The sequence below is a fragment of the Harpia harpyja genome, chromosome 21, assembly GCF_026419915.1.
Source record: "Harpia harpyja isolate bHarHar1 chromosome 21, bHarHar1 primary haplotype, whole genome shotgun sequence".
Classification (NCBI taxonomy): Eukaryota; Metazoa; Chordata; class Aves; order Accipitriformes; family Accipitridae; genus Harpia; species Harpia harpyja.
The window spans coordinates 8,892,139-8,915,102 of record NC_068960.1 but is presented as its reverse complement, the minus strand read 5'-3'; the positions used below and the strand labels follow the sequence as shown (position 1 = coordinate 8,915,102).

The 22,964-nt window shown below is 36.8% G+C and overlaps 1 protein-coding gene across 1 annotated transcript; it reads left to right on the top strand.

The window, feature by feature from the left end:
* The first annotated feature begins 100 nt into the window (after positions 1 to 100).
* On the top strand, positions 101 to 20,153 carry LOC128134556 (transmembrane protein 180-like). Its single transcript, XM_052772383.1, has 7 exons — positions 101 to 231; positions 3,850 to 4,028; positions 4,791 to 5,525; positions 8,466 to 8,620; positions 10,134 to 10,217; positions 11,221 to 11,364; positions 18,985 to 20,153. Exons 1-7 carry the CDS (start codon positions 153 to 155, stop codon positions 19,112 to 19,114), a joined length of 1,506 nt encoding a protein of 501 aa, XP_052628343.1. The 5' UTR covers positions 101 to 152; the 3' UTR covers positions 19,115 to 20,153.
* The last annotated feature ends 2,811 nt before the right edge of the window (positions 20,154 to 22,964 follow it).

Here is a 22,964-nt window from a genome sequence, read left to right as displayed (position 1 = left end):
ACGTGGCAAGCTACAGCCACCCGCCCACCGTCTCCCCGCGATTCAAACACAACACCCTCACCTCCCCGGCGGGGAGCCAATGGGAAGCCGCCCGCCGGACAGATCGAAAGGAGCCTACGCCAGTCATAAAGCGAACCCGTATCAAGCCGCCAATGAGAACGAAGAGAAGGTTGGCCCGGGCTAATTACGCCCCGCCCCAGCAGCCAGCTGCGCAGCCTCCAGTCAGAGGAGGTGGGTTGGTGCCCGTGGAAGGGGGCGGTGGTTGCTGGGGCTCTGAAGGGTTAATGGCGGGGAGCGGTTGCTGTGGGGTATTCCGGTGGGTCTGCGGCGGAGCAGAGCCGGCACAGCCCGGGGTGGGGCAGCGCAGCGCGACTAGGCGTAGGGAGAGCTGCGGCTCCCAGTCGCCCCGTCTTGGGAGCGCTGAGGGAACAGCCTGTGAGGAGGGGCTCGGCCCCCGAGCCGCCGCTGCTCACCGGCGTCGCGCCCAGGTGTGGGCCGCCTCCCGAGCCAGCCTTGGGGCCCGAGTGCGGAAGAGGAGGGGAGAGCGTAGCCCCGCTGGAGCGTGCAGCCGTGGCAGCTGCTGTCGCGTGTGAAAGCGGCCGCCTCCGTCCCCGCGTGTCGCTCGGGCGGTCACCGCTGGCTCTCGCCTCTTTCCTGTACAAGGAAGAGGGAGCCGCGTCCCGTATCTGGGGAGCTGCTGAGGAGAAACTAGCTTGATTTGCCCAGTTTTAACAGACGAGCACCTCCAAACTTCCAGTGCTGCAAGTTTCCAGAGCCCGCTGCCTTCCTCGAGTCACAGCGTTACAGCGCTTGGGCAGCCATAGCAGGGCGGGCTGGGAAGAGTGGCGGTACTCCACCAGTTCCACTTGCCCTCCCTCTCCAAGTGCTTTCCGTTTGCATCTCCCCTCTGCTTCAGCAGCATTCCCTCTTAGTATTACCCCTCAGGACTAGGAAAGTGTTTATTCTTAGTTCTGTCTTAATGTGGTTCAAGTCATGGAAGAAAGATGAGGAAGAGACTGGTGTCCAACCAGTTTGTCAGGATGGTGAGCATTACGCTGCAGTTTGGGACCCAGTACAGCAGAGCATGATGTCAGCTGGCGTGCTTCAGTCAAAATTTATTACTGCTCAGGAATCCACTTTTCTTCTTTAGACGCATGCTCTAGTTTCTTTTAGTGATTGTCATCCAGCTCTGGGAGAAGTGCAAGTAATGTCATACTGCGTCTCACTGGTTTAAACAGTCTCTTCTTTTGGCTCACCTGTATTAACACAGTTGTAACCACTAGAAATTTCTGAAACTGTGACTTGCCTTCTGTGAGTCACAAAGTGTCAACACCTGTGCTTTAACCTACTCAATGTAAAGGCTGACTATTAAGAAGAGGGAGGGGATACTCATCCATGATTTCATTGTAGTACAATTAAAGAGCACATCTTCTGGGAAAGGAAGTGTGGTACCTAAGCTTCTAATTGAACCTATTTCATAAACAAGGTACAGGGTCAGATGTACCAATTAGTGTAAAGAGTTGTGTCAGATCCTGCATATTATACTTAGTCATGGCACTAGAGGCCTGTTTGCACATTGTTAGAAGGTTTTTGCTGAAGAAATTTCAAATTTCTTACTTTCAAATTTTCTGAAGCTGAGGGGACCTTTTTTTTTTTTTTCTTTGTGTGTGGGAAGGAATTGATTCAAACATGATTTGAGAAATGACTGTTAGTTTGCTGGTGCTGTTAGTGTGAAGCACACTTATTCTTGCTGCTCATGGAATTTAAGGGAAAGGAGAGTCTCCCAATTCTCTATTCGAAAACCTGTGCAGGGGACTCCAGAAAGAAATAGTCACGAAATATCTACCTTTTCCAAAAGGCCTAATATCTACTACATAAATCACTTAAGTATATTTGTGAAGGCTTGAACATGCACTTTAAAAAAAAAAAGTTACACTTGTCAATAACATACAGTAATGACTTTCACAGTTAGTAATATCAAACTGATTTTTAAAAATAAACATTTCAAATGGGCATCTTTTCAATAACCTTATTCTTCATTTCAGGTTTCTCAGTATAAGTTTGTGAAACCAAACTTGTTACAAAAATGCAAAATTTCATCACCTGAAAATGGAATTGTCTCTATAGCTGTAGCTCTGTGAAAAGTGAACTTGAAAATATACATCACAATCATCCTCAAGTATCTAAAAATTCAGTCATATTCTTACAAATAAATTGGCTTTAGAAAAAAAAAACTTGGTTCAAGTTGTTTGTCAGCTTCATTATTTTTCTCACCTGTAAAGTGAAGTTACCTGCTCTTTGCATTTTGTTTCATGTTAGAGCATCTTAAACGTATACGCAAAAATGCATCCGCATTTTATTTGCTCTTCAAGAGTTCATTTCCTGTGTTGGGGCGTGGAAAAACTGCTGTTCCATCATCTGCCTTAGCCAGAACAGACACTTCTCCAGTCCTGACCTGATGTGTGGCTTTTGCCTGGCCCTCGCCTGGCAGTTAGGAAGTTACCATCTTCCCTCACAGGAGCCTGTTTTCAGCCACTTTGTAAAACCACAGGAAGGTTGGAAACAGCCTTGGGTTTCATTTCCTGTCTCTTTCATGGTCATTTTTATGAGGAGTTCAGGGAGCCGCTTATAGATCTGCTTATCAAGCTGAACAAGCAGATATTCAAACTAAGTATTTTGATGGATTTTTGAAAATTGCATATAGGATAAAATTGTTAATATGCAGAAGAGCAAAGTGCGGAGTATTGACAAAAAGCAGGTTGTAAAGCTCTGGAGTTAGTGTGCCATAGTAAGTCTGAAATTTGAACCTGAAGTATCTCCAAATTAATGGCAGACAGCTTCCTTCAAGTAGATGTAAAGATGAATAAAGTCTCAGTTAAAAACAGATACTAGGGAGAAGTATTTTTGTATTGGGCTTATAGAATCAAACGTGGTCGAAGACTACCTTTACGTAGTCATTACTCTGCTTTAAAAGGTAGAGGTTCCCTGGAGCTAGCTGTTTTCATGGGATAGTTGATACCAAACATGCTTAAGTTAATTGCTAGATAGATGGAAAAAGTCAGCATATTAAAAAATTGTTGGCTGAAGATCTGTTTGATACATTAAAGAACTCTATATTCTTGGGCTGAATCTCTTGTTATTTGGACATACTTGAAGTGCTGTACATGTGTTACTTGCTAGATTTTATTTACATGCAGTCTTTTATACAATGAAAATGTTTAAACTATTAAAAGGTGTTTTGATTGTTTTATGGTTTCTATTCATATCTCATTAGTTTATTAGGTGAAAGTATTGCTTCCATGGCTTGTTAACAATTAACATTTAAAAATACAAGGACAAAACTTGGTATTTGTTTGAAAGAAATATTCGTCTAAGTGCATGCTGTATTTGACATTCATAGCAATGGAATACATAAGGTTACGAATTGAGTCACTTCAATCCTATACAGTCCATAATTTTAATGTAGCTACCAAGAAAGATGTAAAATGCATGCAGTTACTTTGAACTCTACACCAAGAATTGTTTGCAATAGCAGACTTTTATATTGAGTCTGTGCACTGATTAAGAAGGGATTCTTTTAAATTTTTGTCTACCTGTTGCATTGATTTTTAAGCACTGATTATATTTAGATGTCATTGACTTCTTAATATTTTGCATCTATTCAGTTTTGTGCTCAGTGTCTTATAACTCAGTAAAATGTGTTTCTCATTTTAAAAAAAGGAAGTAAGAATGGGGAAATTTTCCACTAAGAATCCATTTCTACACCTCTGAAACAAGCAAATCTCTGATGTCATTTTAATTTGGAAAATGATTGTACCATGATTCTGTAATTCTTTTTTGTAACTTGAGGAAGAAGAGAGTTGTACTTGTGGAAGATGAAGTTTGTTTTGGGAATTCATCCTAATGCACTGGCATATTCCATGACTACGTTAGGTGCTGGAATGATGAACAGTATCTTTAATTTCTACTACGTTAAGCTTTTCTTAAACCGATACAAAATTTCAGAAGTAGCATTTCATCAAGCACAGGTATTGTACAATGGAATATTTTGATTACCATGTTGTGCTATGTGTCTGTGTTATCATAGCAAAGTCATTTTTTTACTTACAAATTAATTTTGGATGCATTGCAAATAGTTATACAGTAAATTAATTTTAAATGTAGTTAATACATAAGCAATTGAAAGTACACATAAAGCACATTGTTTACAGTCTTTAGACTAAAAATCTCCAGAATTTAATTGCTGGAAAAGATTGTTACCTTTGGTAGCTTGAAGCAATGTTCTGAACTAGTCTTGCACCTCAGCTCCATAGGTATGTTTGACATTAGTGCTTTCCTACAGACTGTTTAAGTACTTAACTACTGCATTTATTCTGTAAGTTGTTATCCATGTGAGCAACTCTTGTCATAAATGGTCTCCTGAAAGTAATGGGCCAGCTCATGTTTTGAATTACTTGCTGTGAGAGTAGTATCTGGGCTTTGCAAGATGAAAGCCCAGATATATAAGCTTTTGAAAGAGTGAAGTCTTAGAGACGGGTTTTTTTCACATGTAGTTGGGCACCTGCCTACTTATTCATCTTGTTTTTCAAAATTACTATAATCTTCTAAATACCTTTAAGGATTTTGTCCGGAGTCTGTTTTGACCTGAGAAGCTTTCATCTTTCTTTATTCTTTGAATAGAGATTTATTTTAAATAAATATGATGTGTATTACTTCTGTGTTTGTATAACATCTGTAGAAAAATCACACTAATGATAAATTCTGCTGTGTTTTTTACTTCTTTGTCACAGGTTGTATTTATGATATGGAATGCCATTAATGATCCTCTTTTTGGGTATATTCAAGATAACTCCGAATTCGCGTGCTGCTCAAGACGCCAGTTTTCAATTTTATATGGAGCTCCTTTATATGCGTTAGCCTTTTTGCTTCCTTGGTTTCCTTGGAAACATTATGAAGAAGGTGACTGGCTAAGTGGACTTCATCTCATTGTTGCTTTATGTGCTTTTGACGGTTTGCTTACATTTGTGCTTCTAGCACAGTGTGCACTCTTTGCAGAAATTTCAACAAGACATGAAAGTAGGCTTCAGCTTATTAAATATAACCAAGTAGCAACATTAATTGGATCAACAAGCATTCTCTTTTGTGGTCTCATATCAGATAATATGGAAAATTTTGCCTATTTTCAGGCTTTCGCTGTTTTGGTCGCAGCATTAGCAACAGCTTGTATGTGCTACACAGGCAAATATAGTACTAGTCAATATGAGCAGAGAGAAATTTATACGGAGAATGCTAATCGGGAAAATGGTGATGGAGCTCTCTCCTGGTCCTCGGTAATTTCATTGACCAAACAGATTATGACAGAGAAAAACTTTTTATTTTTTGTAACGATGAACTTCTTCCAAGTCTTCCATCTAGCCTTCTGCAACAATTTTATGATGATCTTTGCGGATAATCTTATTCCTAAGGATGTCCTTTCTTCCTCAATAAGAAGTATCATGTATGGAGCAGGCTTTATTTGTCCTCAGGTAGGCAGTTATACTTTTTTATTTCAAAATATGAACACATGGTGTTTTACTAGTTTTCATTAGTTTAAGGTATACATTTATGTTGTTTGTTGAAAAAACGCTGTATCTGGCATAAGCTGTTGGCCATACTGAGAAACAAATCTAGCTCACCAGTGCTCTAAAAGAAAAAAGTACCTCTCTGTACAGGCTAACCAAATGTAAGGGTGGGGTAGCGAGAACGGACAAGCAGGAAGGCTGGTAGAATATCTGTTTACAAGAATGTGAGATGTGAGTATGCAAGGAGTGAATGTTTTGTATCCTACAGGGTTTGTAATACCTAAGTATAAAGGAATGAAAAACATGGTCAAGATAAAAAGTTTCTAAAAGCAAAATCTACAGAATTCTGAATTCTTTTCTCCTTGCTTTTGATTTGTAATACATGATGAAAGAATAATCTCCTCTTCAGGAAGTTTCTGAGATAAACTGCACAAAACACCAGAAAAATTATTAGGTATTAAAAGCATTGCTAAAATATGTGGTATCTCAGTCATGGGAACCAAATGAAACTCTAAACAGCTGCTTTTGGAAAATAATACGTTCCCATTTATTTTTTTGTTCACTGTCTTGGTCAGCTACATTTACTGGGTAGAGAGAGACATACTTTCAAGACCCCAATCAGGAATGGGGGGAGGAGTAATGAACTGGAAAAGAAAAGAGAAAGAGAAGCCAAAGGAGTGATGTGTGTGAACAAGAAAAGCAGCAAAAATGTCCCACAGAATGTAAACGTACTTGTCTGCAGTGAATAAAAAAATTCTCCTGTTCATTCCCTTCTAACTTCTTTCACTAGGTCTTCTAAAACTTTCACTATGTTTACTTGTTGGGTGATCAAAGTCAGGATACTCAAAATCTGAGTGCTGAGGTGCTGATGGTGTTCAGCATTTCTGAAAATCAGACTGTTCTGTTCATTAAATTGTAATGGTTTTCAGTAAGTAATATGTAAAAGAAGATACATGAAAGTGCAACTGGAATTCACAGCTCAACAGTTACCATTTTGGCTTTTGCATATATAACATACAAACCCTAAACATACCTTCTCTATTCCATAACTTCTAAATATCTATCATTTCAACTTTTATCTTTACCACAGGTTTAATGGGTTTTTTTCTTTCACTCAAACAGTTAGCTGATGAACTTTGGAAAGAAATCAGAAACTACAGAAGTTAGGAAAGCTTAAATAATTTTACACTCAATATATAGCAATCACTTTTGTTGATAAAATCAGCGTGACAGTGTGAAACGGACAATCTTTCAGAAAATGCATCTCTCTCTGCTCCCCAGAGACTCTTTGTCTAGAAGGTCACTGAACCATAGAGAGTTTGCTGTGACCTTATTTTTCTCAGGTTTTGTCCCTTTGAGCTCAAGATATAATAAGAGAATTTTCTGGTGGCAATGTCCTGAACTTCACTAACTGGAAAAGCACCCAACCCATGTAAAATAAAGTCGCTTCTTATGAACTGTGCTTCAGTGGCCTCTACTAAACTAGAATTCAGCTTCTGTCTTAGGTTCCTTTTAGTAGTGAGTGTGAAGAATAAAACCTGCCTACAAGGAAAACCTTGTTGCTGAAACATAGACAAACAAATTTAAATCTCCATCATTAAGTTAGTATTTTTCTTAGAAATATGCAGTCTTAGAAACATGCAGGTAATAAGGAATTTTCTAAATCATAAGTACTTCCTGAGACAGCATTATTTCTCAATTAGAGGGAGACAAGGTCATGGTTTTTACAATAAGAGGCATTACATAATCCCCTACCATTTCTAATGTAAGCACTTTTCTGCAAAATGCCTGAAAACAGCCAGGGGGATGTTAAGTTTCTTACAACCAGATTTTTTTCTTATGCCAACTTTCCAGATTTGTTTCACCTCCCTGAGCATTGGTTTAAGTAGAAAACTCGAGCTTCTTTAAAATAGCATTTGCCACAGTAATCTTTGTCTGACTGTAGCATCCTGGTTTTATTCATTATGTTAAAGCATTTAAATGTGGGAACAAATGTACAAGAATTCTTTCCTGCTTGTCATCTGAATGTTACACTGGTCATCTTTGTAACACAGAATGAAGGAGAAAATGTGTATCTTTATAAAGTTTGTGAGTATTTTTTGTGGCAGTGATGAGGACCACATACATGTAGACAGTGACATAGGCTCATATAATAAAAAACACAATGCATTAGAAAATGTCCTGTTTAAAGTGGAAAGTGAGGAACAATATAGCAGAGCTTACACTTTGTTCATACTATCATCAGCACTTAATACCATTTTCGTGAGTTTGCCTGCCACTAGCTTCTCATGTGGATTGCTGCTAAGATTGGTGGAATTAAAATGCAGCCATACACGTTATCCACTGGCATCTGCCTTTCTCTGCTTGCTGGTAAAGCCTCTAACTTGCTTAGATCAGCTGTCTTGGTGAGCTTGCTTTATCAACTTAAGTGTCATGCTTAATTTCTATAAATGTCAGTGAAAATAGTATATTAATGAAAAAAATTGAAAATATTTTTGATCAGCAGTTAAAATTCAAATGGCAAGATGCTTGGTTTACAATTAACATACTGCAAAGTTAATTATTTAAGGGATATCAAACATAAAGATCATGAGCATTAAATAATAGTTAGGCAATGTGCGAAACAGTATTTTCCTCAGGATATAGTAGTTCTGAGCTGGCTAGTTTTGACTGAAAGGAGACCATTCTTACCAGGTAGAGGTAGCATAGAATGAGCCAATAGACAGTTCTTTGTTCAATTTGTATTTTTTTTTATTTGGATTGCACTTTTTAGAAAGGGTTGGGGTTTTTATTTTCTTTAATGGATAGTAATAATTTATGTCTGGTTTGTGCTTTATAGCTCTCCTAATGCTGAGATATTGTACTATATCTTTCATTGTATTTGTGTATATATTATCTTTTCAGTGCCTTGTTCTTCTCAGTCATGCTTCGTTGAAGAAGTTTGGTTATTACAGAATCATCTTGTTTTCCTTTTACTTTGAAGGAGTAGCTGCTGCTGTCATGTTTGTTCTAGGGCCAGAACACTATTATCTGTTGGCATTTTATCTCACAACAAACATGTAAGTAAATACACTTCACTATTCATAGATAATGGCTTAAATAATTCTAACAGAGTGGACGCTTGCTTTTAATAGCATGAAGACTTTGCCACTGCTTTTATGGTTTTCTTTCTGTTCTGTTTCACTCGTCAGAAAAGTTAAAATTCCAGTTACAACTTTTCTCAGCTTTCATTTTATTCAGCTTCAGCTTTTAATTTCTGCTTAAAAAAAAAAAAAAAAGAAAAAAAGCACCTTAAATATGAACAGTAATTAAGTTTTGCAGCCACATGCCTCCAGCCACTTATCTGCTCTAACATGAGATTCCACAGAAGCAGAATCTCTTCTCATCCACATAGACACAAAAGATCTCAGTAGTGGAACTTTTCAGAGACTGTTTGCTAGGAAAGCTCAGACCTCATTTTGTATTGTGTGAACACTTGTTATGTTGCACTGCAAAACAAATATTGGTAAGTCAGGTATCTGTTAGGTAACCAATACTGAGTCACATTTTCACTGGTACTGGGTAAGTACGATGCCAAGAAGCAGTATTTTCACAGAAGAAGTATATTATGATACATGGAAAACCTTATTTAAAAGTAAAGACCTGTTTGTATCAGAATATTGTTACAGCAGTTCATTTTTATTTCTTCATTTTCTATTTCATTGCTTGCTTTCTACATGATCTTTCCTACCCTCCTTTTCTTCATATCCCCCCACCCCTCCCCTGTTTTCATTCTTATTTTCAGTATTTCAGTCATTGGCTACTGTAAGACTGAACTGTGTGAACAATAAATTGAATTTCATGACCTGCATACTTTAAATGATGAAGATATATTTTGATTTCCCCAGGAAAAAATTCTAAGGTACCTAAAAACTGTATGTTTAAAGTGCTAATTGTTTAAAGCCTCTTGTAAGTAAAAGCTAATCACACCCAAAATTTAATAAGACATAGAAATCATAATATTTGAGTTTATGGTTTTACTTAGCAGTTTGTTAAGAGTCGGCTTTGTCTGTGTGTGTGTTTAAATGCACATATATATATATAAAAAATGTAAATACCTATCTGGGAATGCATATAAAATCTTTTTACTATTCGAATTCTCCCACTCTGAAGTTTGTCTTCCATGTAGTCTTTCCAGTAATGCTCATGTCCTTTTCAGATTTCAAGAGGAAATTCTCAGTTTCTCTTTATTCTAAGGTGTTTCTTTTCTCCATGTCATTTTAAATGACATTTACTGATAATCCCAAGCAAGTATTTATGACCTTTTGTACCAGTGTCCAGGAGAAAAAGCAAAAACCCCCCACCTTTTAGGTTTGCATATCAATTTTGAATTCTCAATTAAGAACAGATCTAGTAATGCTTTCAGAACTGCTTTTTAAACAGATAAATCACTGTGTTTTAAAGAATGTCTCAGCTTTGTGTGTTTGTGGAAATGTCAGTGTTGGGGTGTATGTGTTAGAATGTCAGTTATGATTTCATTATGAAAGTGTATATAAGAACTATGAACATCTTAAATATTTTGTCTTTCTTTAGGGTAATTGTACAAGCTTCATTTAGTTTGTTCAATTTGCCTTTGGCAGATATTGTTGATGCAGATTTAATAAAGCACAAGCGGAGGTATGTCAGTTGTAACTGTTTTTCTTTAAATATGCTTTCTATTTGCCATGCTACTCTTTCGTAAATTAGATTATGTCAAAGTAAAGACAGTAAATTATCTTGGATCCTTGACACAGAAGCATTTTTTGTAAGAGCAACTTAGCATAAGTGAAGATAAAAACTTGAATGAAGTTTCCTGTGGTTACTTCAGTAGAGTAATTTAAACAGATTGTTAGGTCATTTCTAGTTTTAATTATACTATAGTATAAGCCAAGTCCTTCAGTTTTTTTGTGGTTTTATTTTTGTTATCTTCAATTGAATTATTTGGTAACCATATACATCTATTGTCATTTATGGAATTTTCTGAATAAGGCCTTTCTAACATGGAAAAGGCATTCAGAAAGCTTTGCCTATGCTACTTAAAGTCCAAATTTCAAAGTCTAACTGGTTGTTGTTATCTCACTGAAATAAAAATTGATAAAACCTGCTGTGATGTAGCATATTACAACTCATGGATCTTTTGGATTTTTATCAAAGTGCAGTTAACTTCCTGTTGGTTCCATCAATGTTTATATAAGTGCAGATTCAATTCTGGTCAGTGTCTTAAAGGACTTGCCCTCAAAGGTGAGAGCTATTGCTTTCATGAAGAAAAAAAATGCCTCCTTTTCTGGCCTCATGCATGTAAAGCCTTAAGTTGTAATTAATTCTCCATGCACTGTTCAGTCTAACTTAACTTCAGTAATTACTCAATGTGCACAAAGTTGAACTTGAGTGTAAGTAATTTCAGAATTGGGGCCAAGCTGTATATATACCCCAGAGGTTTATTATGTTTCATTTCCAAAGAAGTTTAAATTTCATTAGGGTAGCTGATCTGTTTGCTATAATGTGTGAACTATATAAAGCTAAAGATCATGATAGTTAGTATTTGCATATTAACAGGATTTTTAAAATCACTATTGTAATTAATATACTAATAAGTTTTTGTGGTGCATTCGTTTGGTTTTTTTTCCCCTAAATATTTTAGATCACCGCTTTCCTCTATGGTTTTTGGTACTAATGCTTTATTTACCAAGCCTGCCCAATCTTTGGCTCCAATGCTTGTGGTTACAATACTAAATCAATTTGGATATGAGAACCTGAATAATGAAGTTGCTCAACCTGATCCAAGGTGAGTTCAAAAACGATACTTTAAATCATAGGAATTAACATGGAATAATCCTGTAATCTAAAAAGCAAATGAATCTGCAATTAGTTTGCATCAACTGCACTTCAAAAATATGAGTGCTTTAAAAATATTTTCCGGTTGTTTTTTATCTGTGTAGAAATAGAAATATTTTTAAAGAATAAATCATTTATTAAACAATACACATGAGGATATCTACTTAATTCTGAAAAACAAAGGATACATTTCAGTAGTTGACCATCTCCTGTTCTATTGCAAAAAAAGAAAAAAATGTTTTTTAGATCACCTAATACCTCTTCTTAAGATACCTGTTGTCCTGGCTTTTGTGTTTTGTTTATCTCGTAAACCTACTTCCTGAAATATATAATCCTAATAGGGTTGCATTTAAGATACATTTTTGTTTGAGAAAAAGCAGTATAATCACTGGAGGGAGGGTATTTGCCTCAAGTAGGAGTATAATTTTGGCTTCAATACTACTTACCATTCTAATGCTAATGATTTCATTGCAGTCCCTGGAGACCTTAATACACAGCATAAAGCTGTGGTTGTTAGTTAGCACATTGGAAATGCATGGGTTTTTATAAAAGCAAATTAACAGGGAGTCAGTACACTGAAAGGGTCATAGGCTGTTTAATTATGACCAAGAAGAGGAAGTGGCAACATAAGGAATAACTGAAGTCAGGACTAAAAGGCAAAAATCAGTCCTGATTAGGATTTGCTTGCGAGAACAACATGAATATCCTGAGAACTACATAGCTCTCCTAAATTTTGAGTAGAAACCTTAAAAAATACATAGAAGACAATTGTATATGAACTTTTGTGGAGATAGCTCTTGAAGGAGAAAGGACTGGTTATGTGTCACCTAAGGCCGGGAGAATGTTTTGTATTTGAGGAATTTTCTAAAAAAATGTATGAGGAAAAGCATGACATAAAAGGACAACAGGTGGTCGTCAGAAAAGCATCCTGACACAAACAAAGGCGGCTTAAGTTTGAGGCTATGTGTGAGAACAGTTAATTTTATTTTAATGCATTCTGTAGATAGCCAGCCAGTAAGATGATGTGAAGAGGACATGAATCTCATTATAATGTCAAATAAGATGAACGATTTTTGCAGAAGAGTGGTAGGTTGAACTGGATGTGGATATGAGAGGGCTGAATATATTCATCTTGATGATTCAGAGAAATTCAGATTTGAAACATAAAAACTAGAGTTCTGATCCCTTTCAATCAGAGAAATGATCCCTTTGTGGATGGATGTTAAATCAGAGTAGTTATAAATCTTTTCTTCCCCAATAAGTAGCCTCTGGACTATAGCAACAATAAATTTATTGTATATAGAGTTGAAATACTTTGAATGCTTAATCGCTAAAACCTATATTTTCACTTGAGCCATGCTGAAATTTGATTTATTTCACTAGGGCAAGGAACAGCATAAAGGTACAAAGCTGAGATCAGTTAATCAAAGAGCACCTGAAATATACTATGTATTTCTTTTGCCCATGCCTTAAAAAATATTTTTTTTAAATATGAAGCAGTCTACATGTCTTTTCTGTATATGTATGTGTGAACACGCATGTCCTTCGCTTTGCAAATGGACTACAGTATGGACATACAGTCCACAAAGACCAGACTACTCAAGATTGTTTCTAAGGAGTCAGTTTTCCCATGCCAATATACTCAGACCACTGACTGAGCTAAAATTACTTATACATATTAAAACCCTATCAGCTGATCTCAGATTTCAGCAATAGGCAGACAGCTAAAATACACTTGCCTCAGGACAAGTTGTTTGGGGACAAACAGAAACTAATACAGGGGATTGCTTAAAATATGCTCAAACTGTCTTGAAAAAAAAAAGAATTTCACACATGTGAATTATATGTAATGAAGTGTTATGACCCATGCCAATACAATCTCAGCTGTGTCCATCCTTCCTCTCCAAAGCTGGCAATATCTGTTAAGTGTTCTGGAAAGCATTTACTTGATTAGCTGTAGTGGTAGTGAATTGTGAAGATAGCACAGAGGACCCTTATTCTGCATTAACAAAATGTTTGGGCCCTGACTAAGTATGTCCTAAGAGTTTCCAGCAATGTTGTTTACTGGGAGAAGAGAGAATATGCAGTCCAAAATCATAAACTATTTGCTGAATTCTAAATTATTTATTATTTCTTGAACTGAATGTTAAACCATAGCAACAATGATGGAGCAGCTAATCCTGGAAACCATTTCCAGGCACATTAAGCACAATAAAATCATCAGTAGTAGTAAGCACGGCTTCACCAAGGGGACGTCATGCTTCACCAACTTGATAAACATCTACAAAGAAATGACTAGCCTGGTAGTCAAGGGAAGAGCAGTGGATATTGTCTACCTGGGCTTCAGTAAGGCCTTTGACACTGTCTCCTATAAGATCCTCACAGACAAGCCTTTGGTACACGGGCTGGAGGAGCAGACAGTGAGATGCTTTGAAAACTGGCTGAACGGGCAGGCCCAGAGGGTGGTGATCAGTTGCATGAAGTCTAGTTGGAGGCCAGTAACTAGTAGTGTACCCTAGGGGTCTATACTGGGTTCAGTCCTGTTTAACATCTTCATTAATGATCTGGATGATGGGGCAGGATGTACCCTCAGGAAGTTTGGTGATGACACAAAACTGGGAGGTGTGGCTGATATATCAGAGGGTCATGCTGCCATCCAGAGGGATCTTACCAGGCTGGAGAAATGGGCTGACAGGAATCTCATGGTTCAACAAGGAGGAGTGTAAAGCCCTGCACGTGGGGAGGGACAGCTTCATCCACCAGGATATGCTGGGGGCCACCCAGCTGGAAAGCAGCTTGGCAGAAAAGGACCTGGGGGTCCTGGACACCAAACTGAACATGAGCCAGCAATGTGCTCTTGTGGCAAAGAAGGCAATGGTATCTTGGGCTGCATTAGACAAAAGTATTGCCAGCCAGTCAAAGGAGGCGATCCTTCCCCTCTGCTCAGCGCTGGTGAGGCCACACCTGGAGTACTGTGTCCAGTTCTGGTCTCCTCAGTATAAGAGAAATGTGGACATACTGGAGAGAACCCAACAAAGGACCACAAAGGTTATTAAGGGACTGGACCATCTCTCCTATGAGGAAAGGCTGAGAGAATTGGGACTGTTCAGCCTGGCAAAGAGAAGGCTCATGGGGTGATCTTAATATATGAAAATACCTTAAGGAAGGGTGCAAAGAGGATGGATTCAGGCTCTTTTCAGTGGTGCCCAGTGACAGGACCAGAGGCTAGGCACATAAACTGAAACACAAGTTCCCTCTGAACATCAGGAAACATTTTTTTACTGTGAGGGTGACTGAGCATTGGAACAGGTTGCTCAGGGAGGTTGTGGACTCTCCATCCTTAGAATACTCGAAAGCCATCTAGACACAGTCCTGGGCAGCTGGCTCTATGTGGCCCTGCTTGAGGAGGGGTTTGGAACAGATGACCTCCAGAGGTCCTTTCCAACCTCAGCCATTCCATTATTCTGATTCTGTGAACAAAGTTCCAGTATTTAACAATAGTGAAAAGATGGGTATGTTACAGTTATAGACAGGCAGTTGCTTTTTATATACAGATACCATCTGTTGCATTAGTTTTCTTATAGTTATTTCACAGATCCTCTTACAGGGGAAAAGAAACTTAATAAGATGTAACTTATTATCTGTGTTTCGTTTGGGGTTTTTTTTGTCTGTTTTGTAGGTTAATATTCTGTGGAGTGAATGGAGAAAAGTATTAGCAGACCATCAGTGGTCTTCTTCAGTAATGTCCAGATGTCTTTCTTATCTTTCCCTCCAGCATCAAAAGTTTGAACACTGATTTTTGTATTCTCAGCAACTTTCCAGGCTTCTGCTGTAGTAAAACACATTTTCCAGCAGTGAGTTTACAGTTGAAAATTATGGAAATAAGCTTTTCTTGTTCACACTGATTTTTGTGTAATATTGTCATTTCATTTCCTCATTCCTCATTTCTTGGTATATTGCTTACTCAAGACCACATGGAATGCTGGAGCTCACAAACTTTCTGGATGACTTCAACTTGCATATAAGAAAAAAAAAAAAGGTCGGAGCTTACAGGGGAAGGGTGTGTCTTTTTCTCCCCTATTTCATTTATCTTATACATTTGATAGCATTTTATTAATAGCATACTGCCCTCAGAATTGGGCTTCATAAATATTCTCTTTGGTGCTCATCTTACACTGTATTAAAAAAAATTCTATCCATCAAAAGCTATCTGCTGGGATAAATCATATATCTTCTGATTCTTATGCCTCCAGCAAAAAGCCTGTAAGATGACACTGCCTCACCTATACCTCCTTGTCATTCCAGTGATTACGTTTTGGTTCTTCAGCTATGTGATATTATGACTCCTTGACATCCTCCATGATCAGGATATTTCATTATTGCTCCATTAGAGTGCCAAAACTCTGTTAAGAGTACCAACCAACTATAAGTTGCTGGTTTTTAAGCTTCGCCTGTCTTTTGTTGCCATCATGTTGTTGAGCAATTCACATGTTGTTCTCTGCCTCAGTAAAGACCACATTCCCAAGCAGCTTATTAGGGCAACTGGCATGTTATGAGTGAAATTCTTATCCCAGAAGACCTTTTGAGACAATAGTTCATCATCGTCTTGGTGGTTTCTGTTACAGTTGTATTCTGCAGAGCACCCAAGCTCGTAAGACATTGAAGAGGTTTTATACAGATAATAAAATTCTAGAAGAAAGGAAAATTCGGTCCCCTTTTTCTTTCATCTGTGAGGTATCATCACACTCCGGGTGGACGGTTAAGATTCACGAGAAAATGCTTATCGCTGAACAGTCATCCCAGTAATGTATTAGACCAGGCATTCCAGAGACCTAGACTGTCTTTCTCTTCCGCTGTACTGAAGCCTTTGAATTGACCATTAACATCACCCAACTTCTTACTTACCAGTACCAGTATTTACTTCTGCCTCGATGTGACTTCTTGGTCACAGTGATGTCTTCTTCCTTAGGAGCAATCCCGTATCTCTTGGTACTTGGTATCATAACTCAGAAGTGTGACTTCTGCTATGAATAGCGTATCTCTCTTCCAGAAGTCGTCTTGCTTTTTGATGTAACCTTTTTCACACATGAGGTTGGCCTATATATTGTACACAGTTCCACATTTGTTACACATGATTCTATATACATTAATATACACATCATACCACATTCTTAGGGAATGTGGTCACTACATATCAGTTAAGCATTCTGTAGTGGAAGCTAGCTTAAGTATTTTTTTAATATCCTTAAAATTTGAGCAATAGCTTGCAGAATGGAGTGGTCCTGGTTTTTGTTTTTTTTTTTTCTTTTGGTCCATCATCATAGCAAAGCATTACCTGCCCCATATGGCTTGGGGGTTTTTTTGTTTGGTTTGGGGGTTTTTTTGTTTTGTTTTCGTTTGGGTTTAGTTTGGGGTTTTTTTCGCTATGGAAAAGATACTTAGTTTAAAAACTCCCTCTTCTGGAGCGCCACTGCAACTACAGCCAAGTTCTCTTGAAAGTGTGCTTTTCAAATTGGTTCTTCAGAATGAAGTTATTTGACAGCAACCCTTCATTATTTATTGGAGGCACTTTAAACTGTCAATGCTTTCATATTGAATTACTGGACTACATCACATTCTATTCAGAGTGATATTACGGCTGTTCAGTGGAAGATTGTATGTTTTATTCGTGCATGTGCAAAAAATGTAGACATGGAACTCTTGATTTATCCCAGTCCCTTAATGAAATATTTTCCCATTCCTTGTTCTGTGTACTATAGATATTTTTCATAATTCCTGCAGTAACTTAAGGTTTTACAGTACAATAGGTAATACTGGTTTTTTAAACTAATATTGTTCCGGTGAAACCAAATCAGGATTGCACCAGTGTGAGTGATTTGGCAGATGTTCTTTCTTTTTTTGTCCCTCCTGAAGTCTACGTATAAAGACAGAATAATTTTAGTACTGAAACCTGCAATCCTCTTTAGTGTGCAAACAGGCTAAGTACAAACCCCAACATTCTGTTAACTGTGTCTTAGTCCTCTTTTTATCTTTAGATAGGTAAGTAATTTGTCTGTGGCCTCCCTGCTGACACTGCTCATACAGTTAACTATTGGCAGTTGTGATGGTGATGTGCATGATGTGGGCCCTTGTTTACTTGTAGGTGGACTGAAAATGCAATTGAATAACAGGCCAGTAAACCACGTCCAAATGGTAAATTATTGTCACTGCCAATAAACATTGGCTATGGACCAGTGACCTGCTAGTGAACACTTCCAGTCTTAAATGCAATTGCCCAAGTGATTAAGTAATTCACTTGTAAGCCTGTGTTTTTTTGTTTTCTTATGTAGCATTAGCACGTACATTGAGATAAACTGTGGTTGTTGTATGAGTGTATGTATGTACTAAGGAATAAATCTGGGCAAGCATTTTTTCTGTTAAATGCAGTGAGACATGAGTTGATTCTTTTATGATTCAGAGAAACTCTTAAGTTTTATTCAAAAGCCTGCTCAAGTTTTTTTCACAGATTTCAGGGTTTTTTTGGATTATGTCCATAGCTGTTCTGTGACTCTCCTATCTCATCCCTGAATGCTAAGGAAAAAAAACAGAAAATAACATAAACTGCCTCATGGAGAGAAAGTTCATTTAGGGGCTGTTTCTCAGCTTGAGTTGACTTTCCTTATATTTAAGTAATTAGAATCCAATAATCAACAGAATGCCAGCAGATAATGATTGTAGCTACTAGATGAATGCCTAAATGTATGCTTTGAGCTGTCAGAATCTATGCTATTCATAAAAGAGAACTAATTTAACTCCTATATTTTCTTTTTTGATTCATATTTGTTGATGCTTTTATCTCTGATTCCTTGGAGAAGATTTAGATGAGGAAATACCAGGCATCCATGAGAATAAATAAGAATGAGTGTTACTTTCACATGTATTCTTTTTATATTTTATATTACCTTGTAATCACTTATTTAAAAACAAAACTAAATAAGGCTTGATATTTCAAACAGTCCTTTACACCATACATGAATTTTGTGCATTAATCATGACTTCCATCTAGCACTCAGCAATTATAACAACACACTATGTGGATAGCTAGTAGCACAGATTTTAACTTAAATAAAGTCATTTCATATTGAAATATTTGCTTCCATTTTCTGCTTTTCTTTCTCTTCCAGATTTTTCAGTCTTACTAAACATTTTCAGATGCTCCATTCTATAATTGGATTGTATTGCTTAAATTGATTTCTGTATTACATAATATAGATGTGTACTAAAGTAGTGAACAGGATTTCTTAGGTTGCCTATAGTGTATTAAAATTAACCCTTTGTGTGCTAATTATCTGATTTCCTCCCAGCTATTATGAAAGGTGCAAACAACACAAAATACATATTTGTATGTAGAATTAGAAAATATAATTGAAGTACATTTGATATCTGAGATATAAATATTTCTTTTATTTAGAATTGATTGTACACAGTAACGTGTATATAATGTGAATGGTTTAAAAATAATTTGTTGTGAATTGACCATGAAAGTTACTCTTCTTCATCTTGAAAGCTGTGTTTTCATCTTCTTCACCAGTTTGTTTTTAGGTCTTCATGATGCCATGTTCTATTTGATCTGTCTGGTTCCACTTTGCATTGCAGTCATACAGATCCTGACGTGGACTCCCTTTTCAATCCAGAATAGTCATATGATAGCTGTACGCTAAATATGGAACAGCTGGTCAGTAAATCTGCTGAACTGTACCACAAAAGAGGTAGTATGTTTTAAATGTGAAAAAGCAAAATTGCATTAAATGGACTATTAGACCAAACACAGTTTGAGCCGTTTCAATAAAGTTGCATTCTTCAGTCTATATAGACTATAACAAAGATCACATTCAGCCTTAATGCTGAGCCTACACATTTTTTTGTAGTTCAGTTGTTTGCATTTAATGGGCTTTATCCTTAATTACTAAATAAAGTCATTTCTGGTATATACTGGTCACTGTTAACTCCTTTGAAGAATGGATACAGCAGATCAGGTAAAGGAATCCCAACCCAGCACCTGAAATTCAAGGGAACTCTATTTTCTTAACCTTACTGAAAGATGGTGGATTAATTTTGCTATACTGACAAAATGGCAGATCTCTGAAGTTAATCTGGAAGACCCTGGTGGACATCCCTCATGGATGGCAGAGTGATGAAGAGAAAGATTTAGATGGTGTCTAGCTGACCAGTATCAAGACAAATCCAACAGCTACCACAGGAAGAGGCAAGAGTAATTAACTACCCTGTAAAAGTCTGTGTAAGGCTAAAGAAGAAAAAGATTAAAATGCTGTTCAGTAAAGTGTTGCTGGATATGGAAAAAGCTATATAGGTCCTCCCTGGCTTTCCAAATGTCTCTAGTTGGTGGTAGGTAGATGCAGTTTTCTGGCTTTAAATGGGAAAATTATTTGGAATGTAGCATATTGTTAGTACTTCATACGGAATGTCATTGTGGCAAGAAAAACATTAGCGTATGGATGTAGTAGTGTTCAGTTAGTTGGACAAATCTAAGCACACACATACTGAATCAAACTCTAGCTGCTTAGTACTGTTACATTGGTAAACTCATTTATGTGCTGACAGTTGAAGTTAATTTCTGATTAATCAAGTTGAAGTTAGTTAATTTCCAATTAATTCTTGCCAAAATCTTTTTGCTTAAGATTTTAAATGGATCCTGTGATTTTTATAAAATAAAGGGGTTTTGACAAAATTTCAGAAACATTGAATCCTCTCTTTATTTCACACGTTGTAATGATAAGATACATTAGCATGTTTACAACACTGCTGTTAAATAAATATTCTTTTTCCTCCAATATATCCAGCATGTAATTGTGTAATGGTAGATAGCTTAAGTATAATATAATCACTTCATTTTTGTTCTTTGTTTTGCCTGGACAAACATAATTTTAGAAGCACCTTTCTTACAGAGTGCCAGTCACTTGAAAGTACAAGAATATGCATTGTATGTATCCTGATTTTAAAGTGCTGAGTCAGCTCATTTCTAAGGCTCTACATTTATCATGATCGGTAACTTGGAAAAGAAAGGACTGTAAGAAGTTGCCCTGCATTTTGGTGGACACTAGCATAATTTAATGAAGAGGTTTGAGATTCTAAATACCAGTGTTGAAAAAAATAGTCTTTTGTGCCTCAGTTTCTACATTTGCAGAGTAGAAACAACGTTGTTTCCTTGGCTTTTTTGAAGTGCAAAGTGCTTTCAAAGCGCTTTCAAAGTGATGAGTGAAAAAGTGGGATAGCATTGTTAAATATTTAGAAATCCAAATGAACCCTTTGATAGGAATATGAAGATTTATGTTAAAATGTAAGAAGCCAGAAGTGTGATGAAGTTTTAAGTTGCGTTATCTGGTTTTTATCTCTGTCTTGTCAGAGATACCATTACTCATTTGCATTGTACATGCTAATAGCATTATGTACACATACTAGTGTCACTTTTATTTACATATCCAAAGAATATTTACACAAATACCAGAGCAGATATGGACTGTGTGTTTAGATTCTGAATTTTAAAAGATTTACTGCATTGTATGTATGAATTTTGTGCCTGAAAGGCAGAAGGAGCAAAAGCCGAAGGACAAAAATCTGCAGGAATTTAGGTTAATGTAATCTTTGATTCATTATATGAAACAGTCTTCTCCCTGGCAATTCCTTTAAAATGGTAATAAATAACTTAAAATAGTTTTTTCTTTACTGTTTCTATATTTCCTGAATTTCATATCTTCATCCTATCCTCATAGAATATATATTTTGGTAGGTGAAAATGTTACTGTTCTACAGACAGGGTTTCTTAGATGACTGTGTTCATTACTTAGTTCTAATATTAAGTTACTAGAACATAGTGTACAACTGGGAGAGTGCTGTGCTATACAACAGGAAAACTAGTAAGTGGTTTTAAGAGTCAAAATTATACCAAGAATTCTTTGAAATTATCAGAATTATTTTTTCTGGAAAATGTTTGGTAAAGCTACCATTTTATTTGCTGAAATAAGAAAGGAGTAAGGGGTGATACGACTGAAGGCACAGTTTGAATAGCCTCTATAAACTGCTGCACCTTTAGAATTAAGATAGGAAAAGTAAATAGTAAAAGATTTCTAAGCAAGACAGCCTTACAATATGAGAGATTAACTGTGTAGAATAAACTAGTTTAGAAAACAAATCTGAGAAATACAAATTATTTAATATGTAAAATATTAATAATTTTGCAAATTTCTTATTTATTCTCTCATTTGTCTGTCCTATTTCTCTTGCTATAAGGGCAGGAAAAAAGTGTCTTTCATCGCGCCAATAGTCAATCCAAAAGAGGACTGGAAAACTGCTTTAAATTCAGGTGGTAGTCTTATTACAAGAATAGAAGGTTGGTAGTGTGTTCTGACTGACATCGCTTATTCTCCATTTCTCTGTCACCCGCTAAACTTTGTTATCCTCTGCTAAACCCACATGATTGTTCCTGTCCATGAATCAAGTAATGGATGATCAAAGGCAAAGAGTTCTGTGTCTTGCAACAGCTGGTTTGTCTGCTTTCTCTCCTTATTAGCCAATAGTATCTGAGCTTGAAGTCCTGCTGCTGGAAAAATGCCCCAATTTAATCTTGATAATTTAAGAGTGTCTAAAATAGTCTCATAACTGATAAAGAGGATTTAAATGTATATAATATAAAATATGAAATGCTGTGGTAACTTCAGAGAATGAGAAATTTGGTGCTTGAATCCCTTTCTTAGAGGTTCTCTATAAATTCTGAGAATTTGGATCTTACTACACTGAATTAATTTTATTTATTGAAAATCAATAGGTAAAAGTGTCTACTAGATTTAAAAGGATGTTATCTAATAGACACTACAGAATGTTAGTCTAATATAGTAGTAATATAATATACGGTTAGTGATAAAGTGAAAACATTGAATAAATGACAACCAAGCATATTTAAAGTAGAAAAAAATTAGATTTATGTTTTGTGGAGCTTAGAGGCCTGCCCCTGTTCTTGTCTTGTACGAAATGACCTTCCCAGTCTCCTGCTGTGCTGATTTTGGAACTGCTCAGTAATTCACGAATATACTATGTTGACATGGCTAGTAGGATGTTTACATTTGAATAGGGTTGTACAGCTTAATGGGTGCTGTCAGGAAAGACAAGCAGGAAGGGGAAGGAACAGTTAAGATAAGCCACATCTTCACAAATACTTCTGAGCTCTTTCTTACAGAATTAAGCCAGCTCAGGAAAAAGCTCAGTAGTACATGCAATCAAAAGAATTCTAGCTGGTTTTGTAAAGGAACATACAACTGAGACTGGGGGGAGTTGTCTTAGAGAGTGGGACAAACCCCACAACTGGGCTTCCTGAGTTACCTTTGGGGGAGAGGATTTTAGATAGGTATCTGTGTATGTTTATCTTAAAGACCTCCTTCTGGTAATCACTTTCTTACTATTGTTTAAATAATAGAAGGGAAAGTTGTTTAATTGCTGTACTTGATCAGGAAAATGGCAGATTTACATCTTAGAATACCTGACGTTGTGCAGCCAGCC

Coding starts and splice junctions, on each gene's coding strand:
- LOC128134556 (XM_052772383.1), top strand. CDS start 153: ATGAGAACGAAGAGAAGGTTGGCCCGGGCTAATTACGCCCCGCCCCAG. Junction 232..3,849: donor GCAGCCTCCAGTCAGAGGAG/GTGGGTTGGTGC, acceptor TTGTAACTTGAG/GAAGAAGAGAGTTGTACTTG. Junction 11,365..18,984: donor GTTGCTCAACCTGATCCAAG/GTGAGTTCAAAA, acceptor CTTCTTCACCAG/TTTGTTTTTAGGTCTTCATG.